A 24,308-nucleotide genomic window follows, 5' to 3' on the forward strand; every position below is an offset into this window, starting at 1 on the left:
ATTCCTGCTCTCCATGCTGGCACTCAAAAATATACTTCTGCTTATCAGGCTTCTCCTGGTGGTGCAAATGCAACAGAGTCAGTTAAAAAAAGGTTAAAAGAAAAATGTAATGGATTATCCCTTTCTTGCCACTAAATTTAAAGGGAGATCCACTCCATTGGTTTTATATGGGATTTTTTTTCTTGTATTGAATTTCAGAAAAAAAAATCACCAAATTTCTTCTTCAGACAACACCCACTAACCACTCCATAATTTATAAAGGAACTACACTACTGATGTATACCCAAGGTGCTTGGTTCCCTGCTTACCTGTGCATTGCCAAAGGGCACCAAAGTAACAGTCATGATGTCGCTGAGCAAGACCCAGGTGGGGAAGAGCACCAGACTGAGAAACTGTCTGCAGCCAGGACACAAACTCTCATAGTAAAGCCCCACCTGGACTGGATCTGCTTTCTGATGGAACCTGGTGAAGTTAGACTCCAGGCACTGTTTCAATACCTGCAGAAATAAGCAGAAGTGAGAAGGTTTCTGCTCAGGGTCAAAGGTACATTTTTTTTTTTTTTATATTCTTGTGAAATTCAGTTGAGAGTTTGGTGGCAGCCTTACTGTACTACTTTAAATGACAATAAATAAATAAAAGTTGTTCAAAACATGCAAAGGAAATGACTGGTACTTTAACTTGTACCACATTGAATTAAACTTACCTGAATCTAGTGTGTTTTAGGTTTGTGTGTGTGCGCGTGCGTGGGGACTTTTTTTCCCTTCCTCCTTCGCTGAGTTTTTCATGCTTCTTAAGTAGGAAGCATATAAATATAACCTCTAAGGCAAAATACCGTCAGCGGACAAGCTCATTTGCATATCAGTTTCTCAATTTAATTGACAGTTAATATACGATAATGTAACATCGGTTGACGTTAAAATGTTATCAAAATTGTAGTCAAAGCTGAATGGGGAAAAAAATAACACCGCTATTATTGGTATTAAAAGAAATACTATTAATTTGTACCTTGGCTACTTACAGCATACTCAAGGAGAAGCTGCAACTGTTAGTCAAGTGCCCAAGTGTTGGGAACTTTGTGTACAGAGTTTCACCGGTGAATTAGCTAGCAGCAGGCTAACCTTACCTCATAACGTAGCCTCGAGTTGAAGCCTGTTCCTACTGTTATATTTATTGCAGTGATTTAGAACAGTGGTTAAACTGCTCACCGGAACTAGCTAAATTTGAGGTCTCGTGTGGTTTTAACAGAGGACCGCCATTCAAAAATATAAGTCTGATAAAATGATACAATGTCTAAAATCCTATGACATCAGTGAACTTACTCCGCACTGGACAGCTGAGTCTAGAGATGAGCACCACTTTGACGGAGGGTAGGAGCACGAAGAGGAGAAAGTGCAGCCACCGTAGTGAACGTTTAACCAGGCAGTCAAAATCAGAAGCAGAAGAGTCTTCATCACGCAAAGTTTTACTTTGACAGTAAAATATAAAAATAAAACCAAACTTGGCAGCACAGCAAACCTTACTGACAAAGCGCTGTGTCGCCAACTTTAAATACACCGACGTTTCCGTGTAAAGGCTACCTATTTTTTGATTGGCTCTCGATCATATGACCACGACAGCGTCACCTGTAACTAGCAGGGATCTGACCTTGGGGCTGCTGTTTTTTGGGAAGTGCTATTCGTTATTTTTCTACTTGTCTCTCAAAGAAAATTAAGTTTTATGCAGGCAATAAAAAAAACTACTGTTTGACAAATTTGGTTATGCATTCTATAATTAATAACTGGACAATTCATTCTTTTTATCATTAAAGCCTTGTGTTACTTGGATTACTCTTAACATCTGATGCTTTGTATGTCGGAATACAGGAAAGGGTAGACTGAGTTTGATGAATTACACCTAAACCACACTTGCCATGTACTGTATACAGTGAGGTTAAAAGGTTCCTCACCTTTCATGCATAGATTAGGAATGAGAAAAGTGAAAATATCTCAAAGAGGAATTGCAGTCCTATGATTAGTTTACTCAGTATATTGTTCATCTTATTTGTGAAACGGTCTAATTGGCATTATTTAAGCACATCATCTGGCTCATTAAAAACAATGACATGTCTCATCTTAGTTTCTGAGTCCATAGGTCAGTTGTATGCTGATTTATTCAAAGGATCACAGGTAAAATTAACATTACACGCTCAGGTATCTTGCACCTCCAAACTGCTCGCAGGCAGATGTAAGATGAAAGACCCTGAACCCACCAGGCCTATACATTATATCCCTTCGGTTGGGCTAGCCCCATACTACACAGAAACGTCAACCGAGACGTCTCTGTTACCAGCTTTGCAGCTGGTCATAGCAGTAGTCAAAACATGAAGCAAATCAATGTGTGTGTGTCTGTTGGTTAAGTGGTGTGTAGCTAAAAACATTCTCACATGACCTCTAGTGACATGTCATGACATTAAACATAGGAAATTAACAGGTCTATGACTCACAAAACACACACTGCAGCAAAACAGCACAACCCTTGACTGTTATAAAATATTTTACCTGGTGATTCTCACATGATCTCTCACAGCTTTTCTTTAAAACCAGAACAGAGAGACAACATAGTAGACAGGACACAACATAACTCAGCATTACTCACTGCTTCTGCTTCATGTGGTTTGTCTTGGAGTGTAACCGATTAAACTGAAGGATCATACAGAAAGTCATTTTTACTGTCGGTTTTTGTGCTCAGGATGAACAGCAATTAACCTGGGTTACTTTTATATTTGTGTGCCATTGCTACATTTACCTACATTGTGCAGAAACATGGGTTATCAGTCATAAACATATTTTCTTTTGCCATCCAGCATCTAAACATCCATTTGGTTTTATTTAACTCGCATAAGATTTATGTTTTCACCCCAATACAATGGAAATGACTGGTACTTTCTTGCAACATTGAAGAATTAGGCTATATTTTAAAAGAGGAAGCTGCATTATTGTGTTCTAGGAAAATAAAAGGTTCTCTGGTTATATGACTGACTTCACTGGGAACAGTAGTTACTACTACAAAACCACCACCACTAATAGTAATAATGATAACATTAGTAATGATTATTTGAGTAATTTGAGTGAACCAACCCCTAAGCCGAACAATAGAGTAACCCATGTGTGATTTTATTTATGTCTCATGGTAAAATAAATTGTAAATAAGTGATCAATATCTGGATATCTTTTTATGGCATGTTTTACTTTTTGCCCGTACAAAAAAAAAAAAGAAGACATTTCACTAAGTGCAACAAAGAGATGCCAACATGTTTGAGCCCAGCAAAGTCAGCAGGAGTATAACTTGGGCAACAGTAAATGCAATATGTACTGTGTGCGTGTGACAAGATTAGCTCAAAATTATAAAGACCAAACAAACAAACAGGACAACACACATTTCATTTTTTGTCTTTTATTGTCTTTTAAAATCACTGCATCAGCCTAAAGAACCGTACAGATGAAAGAGTACCTGTCTGAGGACAAACACGTCTAAAGCAAGCTGTACATGAGAAAGAAACGTCACACCTGATTTAAGACGGATCGAGGGGAGATAACAAAGGAGAAGAGAAGAAAAAGAACCATCTTTTTTGTGCATAGGGCTTGGGCACAACAGTGCTCCCTCGGAGTTCAATTGCACTTTGGTGTAGAGTAGCTTTATTTGACTGTCCCACTCATTTCCATTTACTGTTTTTGAAGAAAAAAAAAACATCATTATTAAAACTACAGTATGCAACTTTTTTCAAATATTTTTGCTGTAGATATCTGGTGCTGTCAAAGCCTCCTGTGACCCAGACTCATTGAACAGCTCTGGCAGCAGTGCAGAGACATTAGCTTCTAAAAGGTTTTGAGTGGGATTGACCTCTCTAACCAATCAGAGATTTTCTATTATTTCTGTTTGGTCTGTAAGTGTTGTTGGATTCTCATTTATTGAAATTTCATAATGGCAAATATCTGAAGAGTTGAGCAGAACGTGACAGAGCGTAGCAGATCGCAATAGAGCATAGTGGAGCAGGGAGAGGGAGTGCTGGGTCAAGCAGAGTGGACTGATTTGGAGTTTCATGCTTTTGCTACCTTAAGTTACATAATGTAACTTTAACTATGCCTTAAGACAATATATCTGTTGCTGCTGTCATGGCAGCGATACGTCAGACAACTTGTTGTGCAACACTGTAGAGCAATGGCTGTTGTAGTTAGTTTTTAAATTGTTGCTGCTCTCCAAAGTTGCCCAAATCATTGCTAAATGGATCACTGCTAATCTCACCTCCAACATGTAGAGTTGGGTCTTGAATATGAACTACTATACACCAGTGAAAAATATTACACAACACTGACAATATTCAAACAAAGGGCAAACTTTCAGGTCCAGACTGAGAAGTGATGATGTGAGACGATAAAGGTAGAAAAGGGGGGAAATGAAAGTGCAGCTGTTCATCGTAGTTCATGGGGAAACCACACACACAAGCGGAAACTACACTGGATACATTTTGGTCTTAAAAATGTGTTAATCAGCTTATAGAGCAACTGGTTCACCTTTTTATTTGTGTATCATTTTCTGTGTAGTGCAAAATCAACAACGGGATGTTTCTTGATAGTTATTCCTGAATTTCCAACTCTGTTTATGTACCAAACTGTACACAAGCACCAAGTGGCATGTTTTTGCTGTTATTCACAACATGTAGGTATCACCTCTAAACAATTCTCTCCTTACCATAGAGACACTTAACAAAGTCATAATGAAATCTACTATACTGTAAATAATATAAACAACAAAAGATGCAACAGCGTCTCAAGTTAGGATTCAGTCCTGCACAAAAAAGGCTCAGTGTAAGGTGAAGCCGGTAAGAATGACAAAGACTGCGTGTTATGGACAAATTCATCTTGTTATGTTTGAAATTTGAGGGAGCACTGTTCTTGCATGTAAAAATTAAAAAATAAAAGATCAAACCACAAAAAAAGAACAGGCAGTCATGACATTTTCAAGTTTAAAATGACGGAAAAAATAAAGAAATATAACTCAATCTATCACAGCCACTTTGAGGGACAGACAGATTGATTCTCAAACGCTTATTTACTATTTGGTTAATTACATATTGTAAACATTTGTATTTTTTTTTCTTTTTAGAGGAAAAAAATTCAAGCTAGCTTATTTTTTTTCTTTATAGGCTCTATAACATTATCCTTAACAAATACAAACAAACAAACAAACAAACAAACAAAAAACATTGACAAACAAATCTATTAGCTTTTTAAAAAAGCATTTTAAAAACAAATAAACAAACAAACAAAAACTTCAGGCACCATAAAAATAACACTTTCTAATGCCAACACTGCTCTGTGTACAAAGATCATGAAGAGTTGAATCACGAACCTTTGTCAGGTTTTTACTTCCTTTCCCCATTCAGCGACCAAAGAGATCAGCCAAAGGAAGATACAGTGGTAAGATGGTTTGCTTTGTTACAGCATCAGGTTCCAATATGGGGCCAATCGCCTTGGCCTGCATCCTAAGTGTTTCTTTTGTGGTGCCACTTTTTAACACTGCCTCTACTCACAAAAACCAGAATCTTCCAAACTGACCGAACAGATTCCCAGCTTCAAGAAAGACTAAAACAAAAGTCTAATATTTAATAAATGCAAAGCAGTCAAGACTGCACTTAACATAGACTCAGCTCTGTAAATATTAACACATGTACATGAGCTTGCTTCATCCTCTGAACGCACCTTATAATTGAACCGATTACATGGAGGTCAACTGACTGTAACCACACAGTTCTGTTCTGCAGCCGATTAGTACAAATGCTTGCATTTCGATAAACTGCTCGGGTACAAAGCAGCCATGGAGCAAGCCTAAAAACATGTTCACATCAAAGCCCCTTTGTGATTTGATTCAACCACAATCCAAATCAGAATTTCATCATCCAAAAATATAGATATCTCAGTATATATATCTCAAAATATTTATTCTCTAGTATGTCATTCATTCTTCAAATCTTAATAGACATATATGTGTTTCTTTGTAGTCAGTGAAAGATGTGCTTTGTGTATGAGGCCATTTCAAGAAATATCATTTACAGTGCACCAAAGCGGCTGAAAAAATATTTAATTCCTTGAATAATCATTTGTTATATAGAAAAAAAGTTTCTCAAGAAGCTCTGACACAAATGCATATCTAAGAGATGAGCAGGATGAAAGCTTTGAGTTTCAGAGACACAAAGTCACCTTCTGTCAGTCTCGTGCCCGTCTCACTGTGTGACCAGGTTTCATTGCAACTGCAGTGGCATTGCTTCTAGCTACTAAACGCTTGTGATTAACATGTCAGATAACATGTCTAACATGTCAGTGCTTAACTACACTGCAGAACTGCTCATCTTAACAAGTGCAACATTTATAGATTTTTCTTGAAACACTGAACAAACTGTCAAAATGGAAGCAAACTGAAACTATCTTGAAGAGCGAGAAAAGGCTGTCACTTTCTCCTGGTGGCATCCAGCTATGCATTTAGTTTCATTTCCATGTAATGAGATGTTGACATACAGTATCTCTTTTCTATCGGCACTTGAGGACAATGGAGGTGAACAAAATTATGTTGATGCTTCTAAAAGCATTTAAAAATTACTTTCCCGAATTAGCGTTTTGGTTATTCTGGATAATCCACTGATCTTAACATTAACTGGGACTAATTAATTACAAAACAATAAAATAAAATAATAAATTAAATTAAATAAATACATTTTAAAGACTGATATCTCAAATAGAGCATGAATAGGGCTGCATACGTCTGTTCGACTCCAATGGGTGCTCCAGCCATCTAGCCTAAAGTTTGACCCATGTGCCCAAACCCGGCCTGAACCCTCGGGTACCGATGGGTCCCGTCAGGCTTGGTTTGTGTATCCACACTCTAAAACTCTCAGAAAGCAAACACGAGCTGCATGTTTGGATATCACCAGGAGTAATTGGCAATTGGGTGAACTGATCCTTTAGGGAAATTACTTGTCTTGTTAAGTTGGACAATTTTGCTGTCTACACACAAATTGCATAATGAGCCAGCAGCTCTTCTTAAAGTTGGTTTGAAAAGTATTACAGAGTTCATACAGTCCATTTAGAAAAACTAACTCTAGGATGAAAACATTGCAATTGTGTAAAAGCATCAGTTACATGACAATTGTGGACACAAAAACAACAAACACATATACTGTACACTGTGTCCTGACACCGCTCCTGATATATTGTATAGAAAGACTCTGAACCTATCAACTAAAAACACTGTCAACAACTGAGCTTCACCACTGTATGTTAGTTTATGGTTGTTGGGCATTAGACACACTAGTACAAGTCTGTAGAACAAAAAAAGTGCATTCACAAAAGTGTTGGTCCAACGAACTGGAGAATGGATGTGTCAGCGGTGGCCGATGACTCAACCACAAGGAAATGACTCTTAATACACCAAGAAACACTGCATGCATTAACTTGAGAGCTTATCCAACGAGCTTCAAACAACTGGACTGGGCCATGGATGTGTTCGGTTTACATTTCTATCATAGCATAGTTTTATTCAAAAAGTAACCTGACCAGAAAAAAAAAAAAAAAAAAAAAAAAAAAAAACCGGGCATGGTACGGCCGCCACCATAGAAAGAAGGAATATGTAACAATTCTATATCTAGCAACAGACACAAAACTAAAATCTGCCATCTTCTTATCTATAATATGCTCAAGATAACACACACACACACACACACACAACAGCTACACTCATCTGCCAGACACCTCTTTGTTTTGGACAAATGGCAAATGTGGCGGTGGCAGCGTCTTGGAGAGCAGCGCTCTGACGATGACAAGGAGAAAATGAGCTTGTAGTGGCGACTAAAGGCACTTCTATGCTTTCTCACACACAATTTTACAGCCCTCAAATCAGCAGCACCGCTGTCACCTCCCCTTTAAATCTTGGGATTTTCAACTTGTCGAGGAACAGCAGGTACAACTCACGATGCAGTACAACTGATTCATCCTGACTGGAATCAATATGATGGCGTGACTTAATCTTTTCCGTTTGGGTTTGGTTCATTTGAAAATGGAACTGGTCTGTTTGGGAAAATGTTGCTACCTGAATTTAACATTTCAAAACCCAGAAGTGATACTAGGCTAGAAAATATGTATTTGTTGGAAGCTTAAGTCTGTAGATGAAATGTATATCATTACCTCATAACTGGCTTCCAGGGCCATTTCATGTAGGTGAATAACTCATCTAAGAACAAAAACCTAAATTTCCAACCCTTTGCATCAAAAATAAAAATAAATCCAGAGGTCCAAACTTTAAAAACAGTGCACCTTTTTTTCAAAAGCTTTCTATTTCCAAAGACTTTTGACTCTTCTACAAAAATAATTCTCTCTAACAATCAGTCTATGTATAAGATACTTGACAGATTATTAATATTCATCCATCTCAAAAAATCATCTGTGTAAATCAGTCTGAAAAGCAACATCATATTAAACCTCTTTTCACTGACCACAGAGTAATAACTGAACAACACACCTCCACACAAATGAACTGTGCTGTGGAGGCGACACAGAGCAGAGTTGGTCCAGTCTTTACCTCAAGCCAAATGAATATAAGGAAAATGGGAAAAATTCACTGACCCAGTGCAGAACAGCGGGAGGGAGTTGATCTGTAAATCTAAAATGACTGTGTTGTGCATAGTACTACCACACGTCATACTATATATGCACTACAAAAAAGCATAACTGCCAAGTGAAAACTAAAGAAACAACCCAAATGAAGGACTCCATGCACGTTGTGCTGGTTAATCTCTTGGACCACGGAGGCTGTGCTGAATAGCTAAATGGCAACAAAAAAAAAAAACTGGTTCTTTTTTCTTGTTCTCGCTACATGAAATGACTTCCTTCATTTGGCTCATATTAGCTTGGATACTTGCATCCTTAAACAGAGTCTAAGAGCATAGCATATATTCTGAAAACACAAAGAAGCGCTGCAATGAAACTGTATAAAGTCACATACACTGACTGCATGTGTGTCTGAAATATACTGTACATGAGTTATATTACTGATTCTTTGTTTTTTTACATCAGTGTTCTACAGCTCTGTGAGTCAAGCGTCTGACGAAATTAACGGTCAGGCGCAAGTGGCAAGAAAGTACCACAAGTAAATCTGCATTAAAAAACAACAATAAACATCTGCTAGGACACTGTACTGCTACAACAGTCTAATCTAGCTAGAGATGAAGTAAATACAGTACTGAAAACACAATAATCACATAGGTTGATGCTCTGCAAGTGTCTTTAGCATACAGAAAAGAAGACACGCAAAAGGAGCACTAACAGTTATGCCTTAAGTCAATGGCTACAGGTGCTACAGTATTAAAGAGGATGAAAACAGGAGACGTGTTTGATGCAGGAGTCTTTCCACAATTTCCATTTAGAAGGAAACCTGAATCATGTTGAACTGCATTTATCAGTGTACCTCTCCATCTAGTGTATTGTGACTAACTTCTCTATTCACAATATACCAAAAATGTACCATGCATTCCTATCCTGTAACACAGTATCTACTGTACCTCGTCAGTTCAACAGGAGGCCCACTGATAGAGAGCAACAAGCCAAAGCAGGTGGACATAAAGATCAATCCATAAAAAAATACCTTTTTTTAAAGCTGTAGTTTTGTCAATGTCGACAGCTGTTCACTCCATCCTTCCTTCTCTTCCTCCATTCAACCTCGATGTGCCCCCTTGTTCTACTGTAGTGACACAGGCTTGTGGTCATTCAAAGCTATTACAATGGCACTTGAACAATCCATCTTTTTACAGCCCTTCAAACCCCAAGGCTCCATTGACTATCCCCACCCCCCAACCCCCACCCCAGGTCCTCGGCTTCTCTGCACCTTCAGGTGTGAAACGAGCAGCCTGGTTCAGCCAAGCCAGTCCTTTCAGCAGATGACAGCTCAGGCTTTTGTCTATGGAGAGTTTGCAGGCAGTCTGGGGATGACAGATCGGGCCTTTGTCTAAGGACAGTCCTCATCAGTTCAAGGCAATTAAAAAAAAAAAAAAAGTGCCTCCTGTAACTCTTTACCATTGTCGCACCATCTGGTCTCTCCACTTCTTCTCCATGATAATGAAAATAATATTTTTGTGTGCTTATTTTGCCTTCCTTTAACACACTTAGCCTGTTTTTTTCCTCTGTATCAAAGATTTCTTGTAAATTTCTTACACTTTTTTCATACCTGACACTGTACAGTCATGGCTGGCTAATGCGACACTCTCCTCAAGTTAAAACTCACTGCATCAGCCAGGCTAGCTGTACAGTGTTGAGCTGTGCTAGCAGTGTGCTTGTTTTAAAGCCATGCTGTTAGCAAAGAGTGCTCTCCGCTGGACTGGGGTCAGTGGGGGAAGTTAGCACCGGCCTCCATCCAAAAATGTAAAGATTTTTTTTAGTTGCCAGTTTAAAGACATGAGCAAGCATTGTTCAGAGGTTTGTTTTTCCCAATGCATACGAGTGAAAATTTGGTTTCTCCACCCTGGATGGCATCCTACACTACTGGTGGATAATTCATCTGGGGTGCTGGTTCTGAGAGCGGGCCAGCACCGGGTAGGCTAGATTTACATTCAACTGGTCATTGTGTTGGACCAAAGAGACGTTTTTGTAGTGGAGCACTAGGTCTTTGAGGGACGAGTACAGATTGTAGGGCTCAGCAAATCCATAGCCTGTGGTTGTCTTGTAGATGACGCAGTGCTTGGTGTCACCTTCAGCACTGGAAAGAAGAACAGAGATCATGTTTACAGACACTGGGCAATCGGATCACAAGCGGACAGCGCTCGTGTTTCAAATTTCCAAAAGAAAGTAGGCCCACCCTCCTCCTTGTAGAAATCTAACGCTTGTCTTCTTCTTCTTCAGTTAGGGAGACTACTGTCGCTTGTTTGGTAACAAACTAACGTAATAATGGGCTTTCAATATTTAAGTGGAAGAGTCGCAGCAGTAGCAAAATCTGAACACAAGTGGTCAGCTGGCCACCTTGGAGACACATACAGTATATTGACAATGAACAGTGATGTGTCTCAGTGATCCAGCCACTTGTGTCTGGATCACTGTGACACATTTTAATACCAAATCTAAATAGGGCCCATGTCTTTTTACTTAATGAGACTGCTGTCATGGGCAAATGCAGGGCTCACTGCCTTTTTATTGAGAGGTTTCTCCCTGAGTGATGGTGGACTGTAACAGAAAAATGTCAAGTTATAAAGTCTAGCGCATGGCCCCAAATAAAACAGCAAACTGTCAATTTTACTGTCTTTTGTGTGGGTTAAACAGACAAAGTAAGTTTTCATTAATGAGTTTTAGAGGTGCTGCTGCTGTTGGTGGACTTTCTCTTAGCTTATCTTAGCTAAGCTAACCAGCTTCAGGGTGTAGGCTTAATATAATATTCTAATTCTCCACTGGATAGTGGAAATGTTTGTTTCCCAAAAATGTTGGACCCTTTAGGACATGACAAGAAACCCTAAGTAAAGAATTAGTATTTTACAAGGTGCTCAGAGTTAAAAATGCTCTTCTGTCAAAATGATAAGGTCTGTGTGTATGACAAAATACATTATTGTTATACAAAATGTAAAATGAATGAGTTATGTGAGTTTTGGGCAGATTTTCCCCCTTAGAAACAGTAGGAAGGCAGACTTACACTACAGAACAGGCATAGGAGCCCTTCTGTGATTGGCTCTCTCGGATGAGGAAGGTTCCGTCACATTTGCCTCTCAGCATTTCCTCGGCCTGGGTGCGTTTGACATCACCCACATACCAGGTGCACTCATCATGGTGGGGTAAGTCCTCATCCTCCTCCAGTGAGTAGGAGCTGAAAAGGTTGCAGCAAACACTGAAGCATGTTTCATGAACAACCATGAACAAAAGGACGAGCTCCAACCATCAAGCAAAACTACAGCTGGAGATACTGCAGCACCTAGCCATGACAACACAAGCTGCTGAGCTGTTACTTCATCTCATACACTTACTCATCAGCATCATTCTTTATGCCCAGCCATTCATTGATCTTCTTCTGCCTTGTCCCCTTCTGTGTCAACCATCTGCAAAGTCAGAACACTGCCGACTTAGTGCTGACAGACATGTGTGTGTTAAAGTTAGTGTGAGCGTGTGAGCATGTATTTCAATCATGGACGAAACTTTTAACTCATTCTCCTTACATTAAATACTGGTTTCTGATCTTGCGGAGCTGAATGAGATCTGGCTTGAGGCTGTTCATCTTCTTGTCAATCTCTCTGTTGTCAGAGACCTGATGTCTCAGGTCCTGCTCCAGCTTTCGCTTACTGTCATGGATCTCCTTCACTCGAGAGTTCAATCGCTCAGAGTTGCTCTGAATCCTGATTTGAGAGAATAATAAAATTATATGAAATAAAAACAATATAACAAAATGCAGTTCCAGTGGAACAGCTTACTTCAGCTTTACGGTTCAGTAAAACAAATTCCATTCATCTACCTGGCTTGGGTTTATTAAGATTATAAAGAATCGCCTGCAGGCCAACAAACATACTTTTGAACCTCCTTTTCGTTGCCTTCGCGCTGGAATCGCTCCAAAGACTCTCTGCTGTAGCGCTCCTGAGTCTCACACTGCTCCTCAAAGATCTTGATGGTCTCATTGAAGGCCTCAATGGCTGTGCGCTTCATCTGCAGCTCCTGTGGAAAAAAGGGAGAGAGACACAGTGTGAGTGTCCATTGCATGTCTGCCTGTTTTACATTCAATCTGAAGCTGCTGAATCACACATTCCATTTTTTCCTTCCTAAGATGAAACTCTAGTCAAGGCACTCTGACAGAGAAGTGAATGCATCATGTCTTAAACAAATGTCCATTCACAATGCATACTCTATCTACACACTACTACTACTGTACCAACGTTTCCGTACCCATAATTACGGTTTCCTGACTGGTAAAATGAATTATAAAACAGAAAAAGAAAATGATAAATTCAAAACTTGCCAGTCAAAATGTCTGGTAATAATGCTTACATTTATGAGAGGGGCATCACTCTGCAGATTTGAATCAAAAGGCTCCAAAGTCATCTGGACAACAATTATGCATGTGGTGGACTTTGGAAAGACTCAGTAGAAAGGCCACACAATGAACAAGCTTGGTTTTGGGGTTTTACTCTAATATATTTGGGCATATACTGAACTTTTTCATGTGCTTTCATATTGTTTATGTGCTCACACTGTTTTAATCGTTGTCTGCTTGTGTCGTGCACACACTCATAAAGCAACCTGTCGCTTTTACTAATATTTTTCCTGTTTTCTTGTATTTCTTTGAACATATTGTAATAACAGTTGTCACATACGCATGTTTAGATCATTCCAGTTTATTTATATTGAAATTTTCTATTATTACTGCCTTTGTCGTCTCTATAACTAGATAATTAATGTTTCATCTTAGCCTCAGGACTTAAAAAACAAACTTTGCAAAGTATGCTTCATAATACTGTACAATGTATTCCGTTTGTGTGTGTTTATGTGTCCATGTGACTTGAACTCGTACCTGTGAGGTGCGCGTGTATTCTTCATATAAAGAGTCGTACTCGCGGCTCTTCTCTTGGTACTGTTCATGATAGACCTTCAGCTGCTCGCCCACCTCCTCTATGCTGTTCTCCTTCACCAACTGAGTCGTGCAAAAAACAAGGAAAACCATATCATCACTTTGATGAATAAGGCACAATTCAAGTTAAATGTGTTTGTTATTCATAAGAATTTCTACTTTAATTCAAACAGGTTTGCTGAGAGGCTGCTTGTAACTGACCTGGACTATAGGGCGTTTATGAAGTGAAACGTGACTACTCATCAATCAACACACTACAACATAATCTGCAGCATTACCAACCTGCTGATATTTGGAAACAGGGTACAGAAGCTTGGTGTCCAGCTTGGCATTGTACTGGGCCAGAGATTCGTGCCGGTAGTGATTGATGAGCTCTACTACAGACACGAAGGTAAGAGGCTCTGAGAAGCCATACCTCCCGTCTTGGTGGTAAATCTTTATGAGCTTGTTGTTCCCCCCTTTCCTGCAGGGGGAGCCAGGAGCCCAGTGAGGATGAAACCCAGTGTAGGAAATAGCAATGGCAACACTGCAGACAAGAAACCTTGAACCAGAAGGTGTAACTTTACCTGAGGGTGAGCGTGTACTCGCCCTCCAGTTTACTCGAAGCATCCCGAACCAGAAAGGTGCCATCTGGAGTGTCTCGCAGCTTCTCGTTCACCTCCTCTCTGCAAATTTGATGACAAGCAGGATTTACCTCATGAACGCTAACCATGATCAGCTGCAAGATAATGGCACAATTTCCACATTTATAAACAGATATAATGAGGAAGAGTGATTTCTGAAAAATAAACATATCAAGTGGTTCCACCATTTAACAAACTGAGACTTCGATATATATGGTAACTGGTGACTGAAATGCTGAATTTCCTTCAGAAAAGCAACATTCTACTTTCATAATTCACCTAGAGATTTCTCCCCAGTACCACTCAGCATCATTCAGCAGGCTGGATGTGTCTGTCAGGGCTGATGGTGAAATCTTCGACTTGACTGGCTTTGCTGGAAGAACTGGAAACAGACACACACATACATACAGAAATAAAATGACTTAAACCTGTCACTTAGCACATGAACTCCTGGAGAGTACCTACAAGTATAAAGTTGTCTGTAAGAAACTTCTTGGAAGAATGAACGTTTGGTGTATTAGAGCTAATGTAGCTGTTTTATTGCGTACTAATTAAAGTGTCTATGTGCTGTGATACAAACATAGCTCTAAGGAACCATAATGAAAAATAACGCACCTGGAGGAGTGAGGTCTTGCTCTGTGGTTCTCTCTATCAACAGCCTCTCCACCACATGGGCAGGGAACTCCTCATCCAGTGGCAGCCTACAAAATCAATCAATCAGTCGAGGCTTTTAACGTCACAGTGGCTGAACGACAATAAACTCTAGATTTACTACAGCAGCCTAACACTTCACAGCAGAGTTTACCAAGTGGTGGAATGGCCTGGTCGTATCAGCAGCGGTCCGAAGATCTTTCCCAGCGTGTGCGTGTCCAGGCCGTTGTTGGCCTGCGCCTGGGTGACCTTGGCCAGGTGTGTGAGGAGGTACTGCAGGGTGAGACGGTGGTGCAGAGGGATGGCATTGGAGCTCTCGAGGACCTGGCTTACCTCTCTGTCATGGCTACCAGCTACAGCACCGTCTGAAAGAGGGAGTCAAATAACCATGAAGGGGATCTATAGATCAAACTACTGTGTCACACTGAACAATGTTGTGTACACTTTTATCTGACTTCACAGCTTGAGAAAAATCTGAAGACTGTCTTTGATCCTTACATCTATTGCACTGTTTGGTATTTTTCAAGAAGTTCAAGAGGGTCAATTTATGCTTCTGCAGTATATATCTGATATCAACTCATGGTGTCCTTTGTGCAGAGAAGATTCAGCTGAGTTCGCAGATGACACAACGGTCATCAGTCTCTGAGATGGTGACAAGTCAGCCTAAAAACAGGAGGTTGAACAGCTGGTCCTGTGGACTGGTCACAACAACCTGGAGCTGCACGCACTCAGAACAGTGGAGATGACAGTGGACTTTAGGGAAAGCAAGCACCATACTCAGCAGCACTGTCTTATCAGTAGAGTGCTTCATGTTCATGGGCTCCACTGTCTCCCAGGACCTGAAGTGGATGTCCAACATCAGCAGCATCACCAGTCTCAGCTTGTTTACTTGGCTACTCATTGTCTTACAGAAGAACATTGTACACACACATTGAGAGTCACTGTACTGGAGTCAAACTCATCGTGTGTCCAACACACCTGGCCAATAAAGCTGATTCTGATATTAAATCGTAACCCCTGTATCGCGATATGTATTGTATTGCCAGAGTTCTGACAACACACAGCCCTAACAATTAATGAAAAAAAGACAGATGGCAACATGTTCACTCTGATAAACATCCTACTTCAAGCAAGTCTCAATCCTCAGAAAGTTCTTTTCATGCTGTACCAGCAAAAACTAGAAGTAGTAAGTAAATGAATCTATAATCTGTGATGTAAAACCTCTATTAATGATATATTATCAAGTCAATAAAGATGACGCCGCTCCTTATGGGTGTTCAGTCAATAAAAGCATCAGCTTTAACCACTTCCTCATGCAATGAGACCTACTGTACCTGCTGACTGCTGTAGGACCTGCTGCTGCAGTGTGACAGCAGCCTGAAGGTAGGGGTAAAGAGGGGCTGGAATGACAGGTGACGGGAGGTCTTCCAGGTAGTGCAAGACACACTCAGATAGGTAACCCACATCTTTCGGACCCATGTCACTTTCTGGACCACAAAGGGAAATGCAAAGGCTTTTAAATGCAACTTATGACAAGAAAAAAAAAAATCAATGTACCAGACTGAAATCTGGTAAGACATGTTATTCTGCTGACTGTGATGGGTTTCATTTAGGCTGAGGAACTCTTTAAAGATAATGATGCAGGGTTATACCAGGTAGACAAGACAGTTAAGTGGAGCTAAAGAATGTTCAACACCGATCAGCCATAATATTATGACCACCTGCCTAAAACTGTCAGTGTGACAGTTGGTTGCAAATTAGGAGGCACAGCTGAAACACAACATTCATGGTTCAAAAACAATCCTAATGTATCCATGAAATCCAGTTTAGCATCAACATAACTCACCGGAGCTCAGGCCGCACTCTGTGCTGTCAGAAACTGAGGAGCTATTTGTCCTGTACAGTGTCTTGAAGTCCAGACCTGAGAAAGACAGACAAAGGTAAGTTGATTGGAAACCTAGTCCCCCCACCCCTCCCAAAAAAAAAACAACTGAACAGTCAAGTAGAGCAAAGTAAGACAAGAGAAGGATAAGAAGGGAAATGTAAAGTAGCAACAGCACATTTTACCAATAGAAAACAAATATTCATAAAATCGAATGCACATGTAGCCCCACACTGCAGCCAGAGGCTCGCTCTAATCTGACTCTGTCTGCCTCGTAGATAATAAATTAATATAATAAAAATACTGGACATTCAGTACAGGTTTTTAATTTGCAGCTGGACAATATCAGTTTGTAAGCAACAACTTGTATGTGATGCGGCCCTTGGCCAAATAAAACTACTGGGGAACATCCTAACAGGTCCGCTGAGTGTTTTAAGGTGCTTCTTCAAAGGTTTTTGTACAAGCAACAGTTACAAGAGCAGAGCCAACACATGTTCCCGTATTAAGCATTTCTGTTTGTGGAAAATTTTTTAGTCACACGGCATAGAAAGTAAACCTGAATTTCTTTTCAAGATGTTGAGAGAAAGATTTCAGCCGTCCTGTGAAAATGTCCCTGAAGAAAACATTTAACTCTGAATGACTACATTGAAAAAAAAAAAAAAACATTTAGAAACACAGGGTCTAGACAGCTTGAATCTAAGAGGCAGTTCCCTGAGACAAGCCAGTCTCTCAGGTAGTTGTGAAAACCACAGCATACAGTCAGAGTGTGTGTGCACCCAGCAGTGGGAAGTAATTCAATTTTACTGCTACATTACAATATTTACTTTCAGAGACAGACCTTCTAGTAAATATCGCTGTTGAAATGTTTACCAGAATAAGAAGAATTTTGGATGATCTCTCTCAGTATGTTGTGTTTTAGCCTTGAAAAAAACAAATATTTCAAAACTTCTCTCTATAATTCGCCTCCTCTCGAGTTCTTCAGTTGTGATCAACACAGATTTCATTAGATTAAATAAGGAATAATGGCTTCTACCTGAACTATACTTCATGAGAAGACTGAACCACAATGCTACACAACAAACAAATTACTTTCCAGATGTATACACACTGGAACAATTAGATTAAGTATATTTGAAAAAGACAGAGAAAACATTTTGCTCTGTCTTTGTTGAATCAGTAGTGTCATTCTGCAGTCAGCACACATACTGCAGTACCTCCTGTGTAAAATGATATGTATGATGATTCCTTGTAGTGTAACTGCAGAATCGGTGTTCTATAAAGATGAATATTAAGTACAAGGACTTGGGACACAGGTGAAGTGTTCCTGATATTGTACACACCGTGAGTAGGTCTGAGTTTTAAACCCTGAATATTGCAGAGCTGAAACAACTGCTCAATAAATGAGTCAATTTGACAATACACAAAAAAATCATCTGGAGCTATTTTTATAATTGCTAAATATTGACCAGTCCCTGTTGATTTGCTGCTTGTCACCGTCTCCCTGTTATCTGTTTTTTGGGCTGTTGGCCAGAAAAAAAACAGCAATTTGAAAATGTTATATTAGGTTCAAAACTATGATTCACAATCTTTTACATTTTGTGAATAAAAAATCATTTTACTGCTAATAAAATCTGCTCAATAATAGATGGCCATAGTAATAATTAGTGGTGTTAACTAGCTGTCCTTGTGTGAGTGACAGACTGACAGAGAAAGCAAAAAGGATGACAGAAGTCCCACTGAGTGCTACTTGTTAATAACAGTGTGAATCAGACCCAATGTGCAACTCTCAGAACAATGAGAACTGCTCCAACTTAAACCACATTAAACTTCATTCAATGCAGCAAATCTCTGTCAAGTCTGGAACCAACTGAGGATTACAGAGAGTGTGCACTTCTGCATCTGTGTGACTGCCTGACTGGAACCACATGTCTATACGTCGACACTTGTGCAAATGCTGGCATGAACACAAGAGGCAGATGGCGGGAGGGAGACAAGCACACAGAAAATCAGCAAGACAGACGACAGGCAAATACGCTGGCCGCTTGACACGGATATACCTCTCTTCTCTATGGCTTGGATCAGGCTGACGAGGGCAGGGGGGGCTGTCTCTGGTGGTGTGAACTGCTCGCTCAGGTCCGGCACAGAAACAGCTGAAACAACAACACAAATCACTGTTACGCTTCTGGTACAAAGCCTACGAAAGACCAGCAGCACTGACAAGGGCACAGTTAACTAGAAGCAGCTGCAGATACAGAGCATGTACAGTGTTGCGAGTATACAGAAAATCTATGAGGAACATAATAAAATATGAACAGGTGGAGTTTAGTATACATTTCACAAGAAGTACACTGAATATTCTGTGTTCCACCTACCTGCACAATACTCTAATAAAAACCTCCTAAAATGAGCTGAAACTGAGAAAACCTGAATCTTTATGATGCATGTCACTGTGGCGGTTTGTAGTCTGGAAGTCTAGCCGATGAGGCGTATGATAATAACACCAGAACAATTTAGCAAACACACAAAAGAATGAAAAGAGCTTTTATTCAGAAGAGTGAAAATAAAAAAAGACCACAGGGGTAGAAAAAAAACAGACTGCTGATGGCGAGCAAAAACTTTATCTACTTTACAACTCCCCATAGACTAAATCAAACATCTTTTCAGTGCAAGAGAAAGTGAAAAGGAGAAAGCAAGAGGGAAAAAGAGAGATCCCATTTCCCTCCCTCCCTCTTCTCTTTCCCCCCCTTTTCTTTTCTCCCGTCTTGCTGTCTCTCCTCCCCTCCGCTCCGTCCTGCTCCGTGTTTCGCCTTAGCTCTTCGCGTGAGTGGAGCACAATAAAGGATTTAATCAAAACTCCTGAACAAGCAAAAGGCCGATGGCAGTGTGCCAGGCCCGGCCAGGGCAGGCAGGCGCAACACCTCCTGTTTGGCCCCCAGACCAAGACGGGGGGCAGGGCAGGCCTGGCCTGCATAGGGCTTGCCAGTAGGCTCCTGTTCCTGGCATGACTTGGTTAAACCACTGATTATTAATTTGGGGAGTTCAGACAAGAAATGCCGCGTCAGCACATTCTCCTCTCTCTCTCTCTCTCTCTCTCTCTCTCTCTCTCGCCCTCACTCTCTCTCTGTTTCTCTGTTCTTTGCTCATTTTTGCTGGACTGTCTCTCTTGCTCCCTTTTACCGATTCCAACAGCCGTTCTCTTTTTTCCCTTCCTCTCCGTCTCTCTTGCTGGTTAAACATGGAAACTTTGCCTGGAAGTGTTTCCAGCTCTCTACCAAGCCAGACAGACCTCTACCTATTCCTTATACATACTGGCCATTTTGGCTTTCTATATACTATGCATGTTCACTGCAAAGTAAACATCAATATACATAGGTTGCTAATGCCAAACAAAACAAATCATCTCTCTGACTTGGCTCCTCTATCAGCAGGATGATGTACGTAGTTTATCAGTGTATAACAAAACTAAAGTTGCTTCAACCATTACACACAGATCCTTATGCCTGTTTTCCAATCCACCACTAATGAGTTTAGGGACACATTGTGCTTAAAAGAAACTCTTGTCCTTCTGCAATCTCTTGTGACCTGGTGAGTTGGAGTTCAGACCAAAAATGGCAACAGGGCTGCACTGGTGGGGGAGTGGGAAGATAAAATACAATACAGGAAGTCCAACTGTGGCACAGTTTTAACCGAATTTTGAGAGAATCTACAAAAGAAAAACATGAGTCTACCGTCGCTATGTGAAATGTAAGAGGTAGCTCGTTGAGATAAACAGCTAGTGGTGCATTTTTCCACTCGGGTGCCATTAAATCACTGTGATCTCCTCATCGCTCCACACAGATCTGTTTTGGTCTGCTGCTATTTTTCGTCTGTTCAGTGGACGTTTAAGTCACATGCTTCATGTACGTCAAGCTTTTGCTTCAGAAAGCAGAGGCTATTAATTATTCAGTAAAAGAGAGCAGAAGCCAGTGCTCCTGGTTTTAGACAGGCTGCAGGCACTTTAAACATGTAAATCACATTTAACAGGCAAAGAAGTAAGAATACAAGGTGTTAAATCAGTGTATTCCCTGAGTTTGAGAGGGAAGTGGGAAAATACAATAACTGCCCTATGCTCACCAAAAAGTATACAAAAACACTTTATTTCACTGTATGTTTCTCTTCATTAAGAAAGAAAAAGGTGCAAACTTTTTTGCAAAGGATTGTTTTCTCTCATTCGTGCAAATGCAGTGGCAGCCCTGCAGTCTTCTCAGGATTTTGGAAAGGTATGGAAAAAGAGAGACAGAGAGAGAGAATTTGCTAGTCAATTAAAACCACTTCCTTGGCTGACTGCAGATGGGAAGACAGGCATATGACTTGACATGCCCCGAGACATAGCCAATGGGAGCAACAGAGAAACTGAGAAAGAGGGAGAGATAAAGAGAGAAACACACGACAGACGGTGCAGTTTTGCACTTTTGTGTTTTAACAAGTGAGCCCTGGTGCATTTGAGGCCTTCTCATTAATGTTTTCCTTTCTAAGAGATTCTTACAGACCTTGATAAAGTCATTACAGCAAATAAATCAAATGAAATCATTCAGCAGCACCTATACGTGCTTAGTGATGTGAGCTCCCCTACACATGAAGCTGAAAGAGTGAAGGTGGGACAAATGCTGCAGATCCTGTCTTTTGTGTGTTTACACTGACTTGTAAGCAACACATAGGCAAAAGCAGCCTGGATGATGCAAAGCTATGTGAAGCTAAATATTTGCTCTGTATCCTCTGTATCAGTGTGCTTATGTAACAGGTAGCTGGCTCTGCTGCATTCTCTCTCTCTCAGAGCTCTGTGTCAGAAACCAAAGCTTCTCCAAGCGCAGAGATACGGCACGACTTCATTCACAGGCTGTTTCACTGGTTAAATCAAACCCCAGCAGTTTGCTGCCTTCCACTGCAGCACTCCAACATGCTGACTTTATGTGAACATCTTATTAAACAGTACTGGAATTGGGACATGCTACTGCTTCTACCTGTTCAACAGATTATTCATTCGTTACTTTCTTTCTGACAAAACACTGTCAAATTTATAATTACCCAAATGATAATACAAATCAAGCCACTGAAAAAGTATTTTTACTGTATAACTAGTCATTTAAAAAAGGAATAAAATATGAATGTATGTATAACAGTAAGTTGAGTTGTCACATGCCATGATGAACTGAATTATATGAGAAATCCATTTATGTTTTACAAAATTAAAAAGGAATAGTTTGCTACTTAAAATATTTCCACTCCATTCTATTTATTATCCATGTTATTTTATTCCACTGTTTACTCCAAACATGTGGTTCTTAAATGTGGTGGTAACACGGTCAGTTGGTGTCTGGCTCATGGATGGTTTGTCACAATGTGTATGCTGCGGGTCACGTTTCACTGCTACGTGTCTTCACTGCATCCCAACTATGTAGACAGTCAATGCATCATGACTGGGCTCACCATCCATTCCTCTGTCACAACATGTTTCCAAGTTACACGTGTACAAGTCAGCCCCTGCAATAATGTTAAACACAGGTGATCACTACACAACATTATACAAAGAAATCTTTTAAGTTTTAGTCAAAAATGTAGAAAATGTATATTTAGTCAAGTAGTACAAAACTATTTTGCACTACATGTCAATTTATACACACAAATACATTTTATGTTGAAAAGGGTCCCAGTATCACTAGGCTCACAATACCATAGAGAAAATGTGTGTAGGTTACTTAAAGAGCCCGTGTCATGCTTTTCCTTGTTTTATGACTTATCTACAATGTTACAACGGTGAATTCTCATCTTAGACGTGACCTAAAGCTCAAATATTAGGTGTACGTATGTTCTAGTACTTTTATGCAGAAACAGCTGGGTTTATACACATCTCGCAAACTCTTGCTCACAAGAATTTTTTTCTAACAAAATTAAGTATTACATGATAGTTTATGGATCTCCTTGCATGGGCATAATCCAGGCCTTTGTGATCTTGCCCAACATCCACCGGTGCCGTTGTAAAAGCAGAATTCTTTCATTCGTTGTGCTGCCCACATGCGACACCAGCAACAGGAGTTGTGTGCGCTCACAAACTATCTTCTTGTTTTAAGGAAGAGGCTTTTTGGCTCTGTGATTCTGATTCTGATCCAGAGAGCAAACCTGCTGTGGAGGTACTGCGCCATCTCCCATGTATACAATCATAAGAAAAACCAGTGGCACTGCTTGCATTTTCCAGGTTTTCTGCATAAACTGGTCATGAATTGTGATTTGATCTTCATCAAAGTCACAAATATCAACAAACACTATATTTCTAAATCTGACAAAACGCAAACAGTCATGAACTTTCATGTCTCTACTGAACACACCCATTACACATGTAAAGTGATGGTAGAAAAAGTAATGGAAACTGTGTTTTAAAATTGGCTGAACCACATTTTGCAGCAATATCCTCAAGGAAGAACTTCCTGTAGCTGTGGTGTGCTGCAATGTTGTTTTTGGAGAGCAATGGCTTCCTCCGTGGCATCCTGCCATGGATACCATGCCTGTTCAATATTTTGCATATGGTTGACTTATGAACAGAGATGTTAACCAACTCCAATGAATCCTTCAAGTCTTTGCTGTTACACTAAGGTCCTTTTTTTTTTTTTTTACCTCACTGAGCATTCTGCATTATGCCTTTGGAGTGATCCTGGTGGGGTAACCACTTCTATGGAGAGTAGCCACAGTACCATATTGCCTCCATTTATAGACAGAATGTCTAATTGTGGACTGTTGAATGTCTAAAGTCTTTGAGATGACTCTGTAACCCTTTCCAGCTACAAGTAGATCAACAACTCATGTTCATAGGTCTTCTGAATTCTCCCTTTTGAGAGGCCTGGCTCATATCAGCTGATGCTGCTTGTGAACAGCACACTGACACTGTTTCAGTGTTTTATAAGTTAAGGAAGTTTTAAACCACACATCCATTCTCGTTTCACCAATTAGACTCCAAGTTTGCTAACAGCTGACTCCAGTTGATGTTTAGTGACATCAGAAGCCTGGTGTTACCATTACGTTTTCCACCATCACTTTGTATGTTTAATGGGTGTGTTCAATAAAGACATGAAAGATCATGACTATTTGTGTTTTATCAGCTTAGAAATATTGTGTCTTGATATTTGTTTGTGCTTCAAGGAAATTCACTACAGAAGTGTGGGCGACTATTGCAATTTAAACGTCTTTCACATTTCGTCTCTCTATGACAGCTTTTCTGCACCTGCAGATGCTTTGAACTGCTAAAAACACTTTTTCCTTCGACATGGTCAGTCAGTAATTCATACAGACTAGTTTGTTTCAAGTGTAGCTGCAACCTTAAATATTAAAATGGACAGTTTTCAGTTCACTGACACATACTTGTGCATATATTGGAGTAAAAGTACAGACCCCATCTTTGCAGTATAATTTGGTTCATAGTCTTTTTTTATATTATTCTCATTGTTAGGAAAAATTCCCTATTGTCAAACGTTATGGTATGATTCTATATAAACAAACTGGAACTGTGA

At 40.0% G+C, this 24,308-nt stretch overlaps 2 protein-coding genes across 3 annotated transcripts in view; both read right to left on the reverse strand.

Annotated features, from left to right (window-relative positions):
* Positions 1-1,580, reverse strand: part of ifi30a (IFI30 lysosomal thiol reductase a) — a 4,193-nt gene extending 2,613 nt beyond the window's left edge. The window contains exons 1-3 of the mRNA XM_020616026.1: positions 1,320-1,580; positions 309-497; positions 1-55 (exon numbers count right to left, since the gene is read on the reverse strand). The exon at positions 1-55 is cut by the window's left edge and continues 15 nt beyond it. Coding sequence (XP_020471682.1) covers positions 1-55; positions 309-497; positions 1,320-1,451 — 376 coding nt within the window. The 5' untranslated portion in view covers positions 1,452-1,580. The remainder of the gene's footprint in view (positions 56-308; positions 498-1,319) is intronic.
* A 2,260-nt stretch (positions 1,581-3,840) lies between these two features.
* The window catches only part of pik3r2 (phosphoinositide-3-kinase, regulatory subunit 2 (beta)), a 51,529-nt gene continuing 31,061 nt past the window's right edge, over positions 3,841-24,308 (reverse strand). For both annotated transcript variants that reach the window (XM_020616067.1, XM_020616068.1), the window contains exons 3-16: positions 18,828-18,920; positions 16,735-16,809; positions 16,223-16,375; positions 15,043-15,253; positions 14,853-14,938; positions 14,517-14,619; positions 14,181-14,279; positions 13,897-14,077; positions 13,558-13,677; positions 12,562-12,704; positions 12,215-12,391; positions 12,026-12,097; positions 11,698-11,868; positions 3,841-10,776 (exon numbers count right to left, since the gene is read on the reverse strand). In XM_020616067.1, coding sequence (XP_020471723.1) covers positions 10,575-10,776; positions 11,698-11,868; positions 12,026-12,097; positions 12,215-12,391; positions 12,562-12,704; positions 13,558-13,677; positions 13,897-14,077; positions 14,181-14,279; positions 14,517-14,619; positions 14,853-14,938; positions 15,043-15,253; positions 16,223-16,375; positions 16,735-16,809; positions 18,828-18,920 — 1,886 coding nt within the window. In that variant the 3' untranslated portion in view covers positions 3,841-10,574. The remainder of the gene's footprint in view (positions 10,777-11,697; positions 11,869-12,025; positions 12,098-12,214; positions 12,392-12,561; positions 12,705-13,557; positions 13,678-13,896; positions 14,078-14,180; positions 14,280-14,516; positions 14,620-14,852; positions 14,939-15,042; positions 15,254-16,222; positions 16,376-16,734; positions 16,810-18,827; positions 18,921-24,308) is intronic.

This window comes from Monopterus albus, unplaced genomic scaffold (genome assembly GCF_001952655.1).
Source record: "Monopterus albus unplaced genomic scaffold, M_albus_1.0 scaffold172.1, whole genome shotgun sequence".
NCBI lineage: Eukaryota > Metazoa > Chordata > Actinopteri > Synbranchiformes > Synbranchidae > Monopterus > Monopterus albus.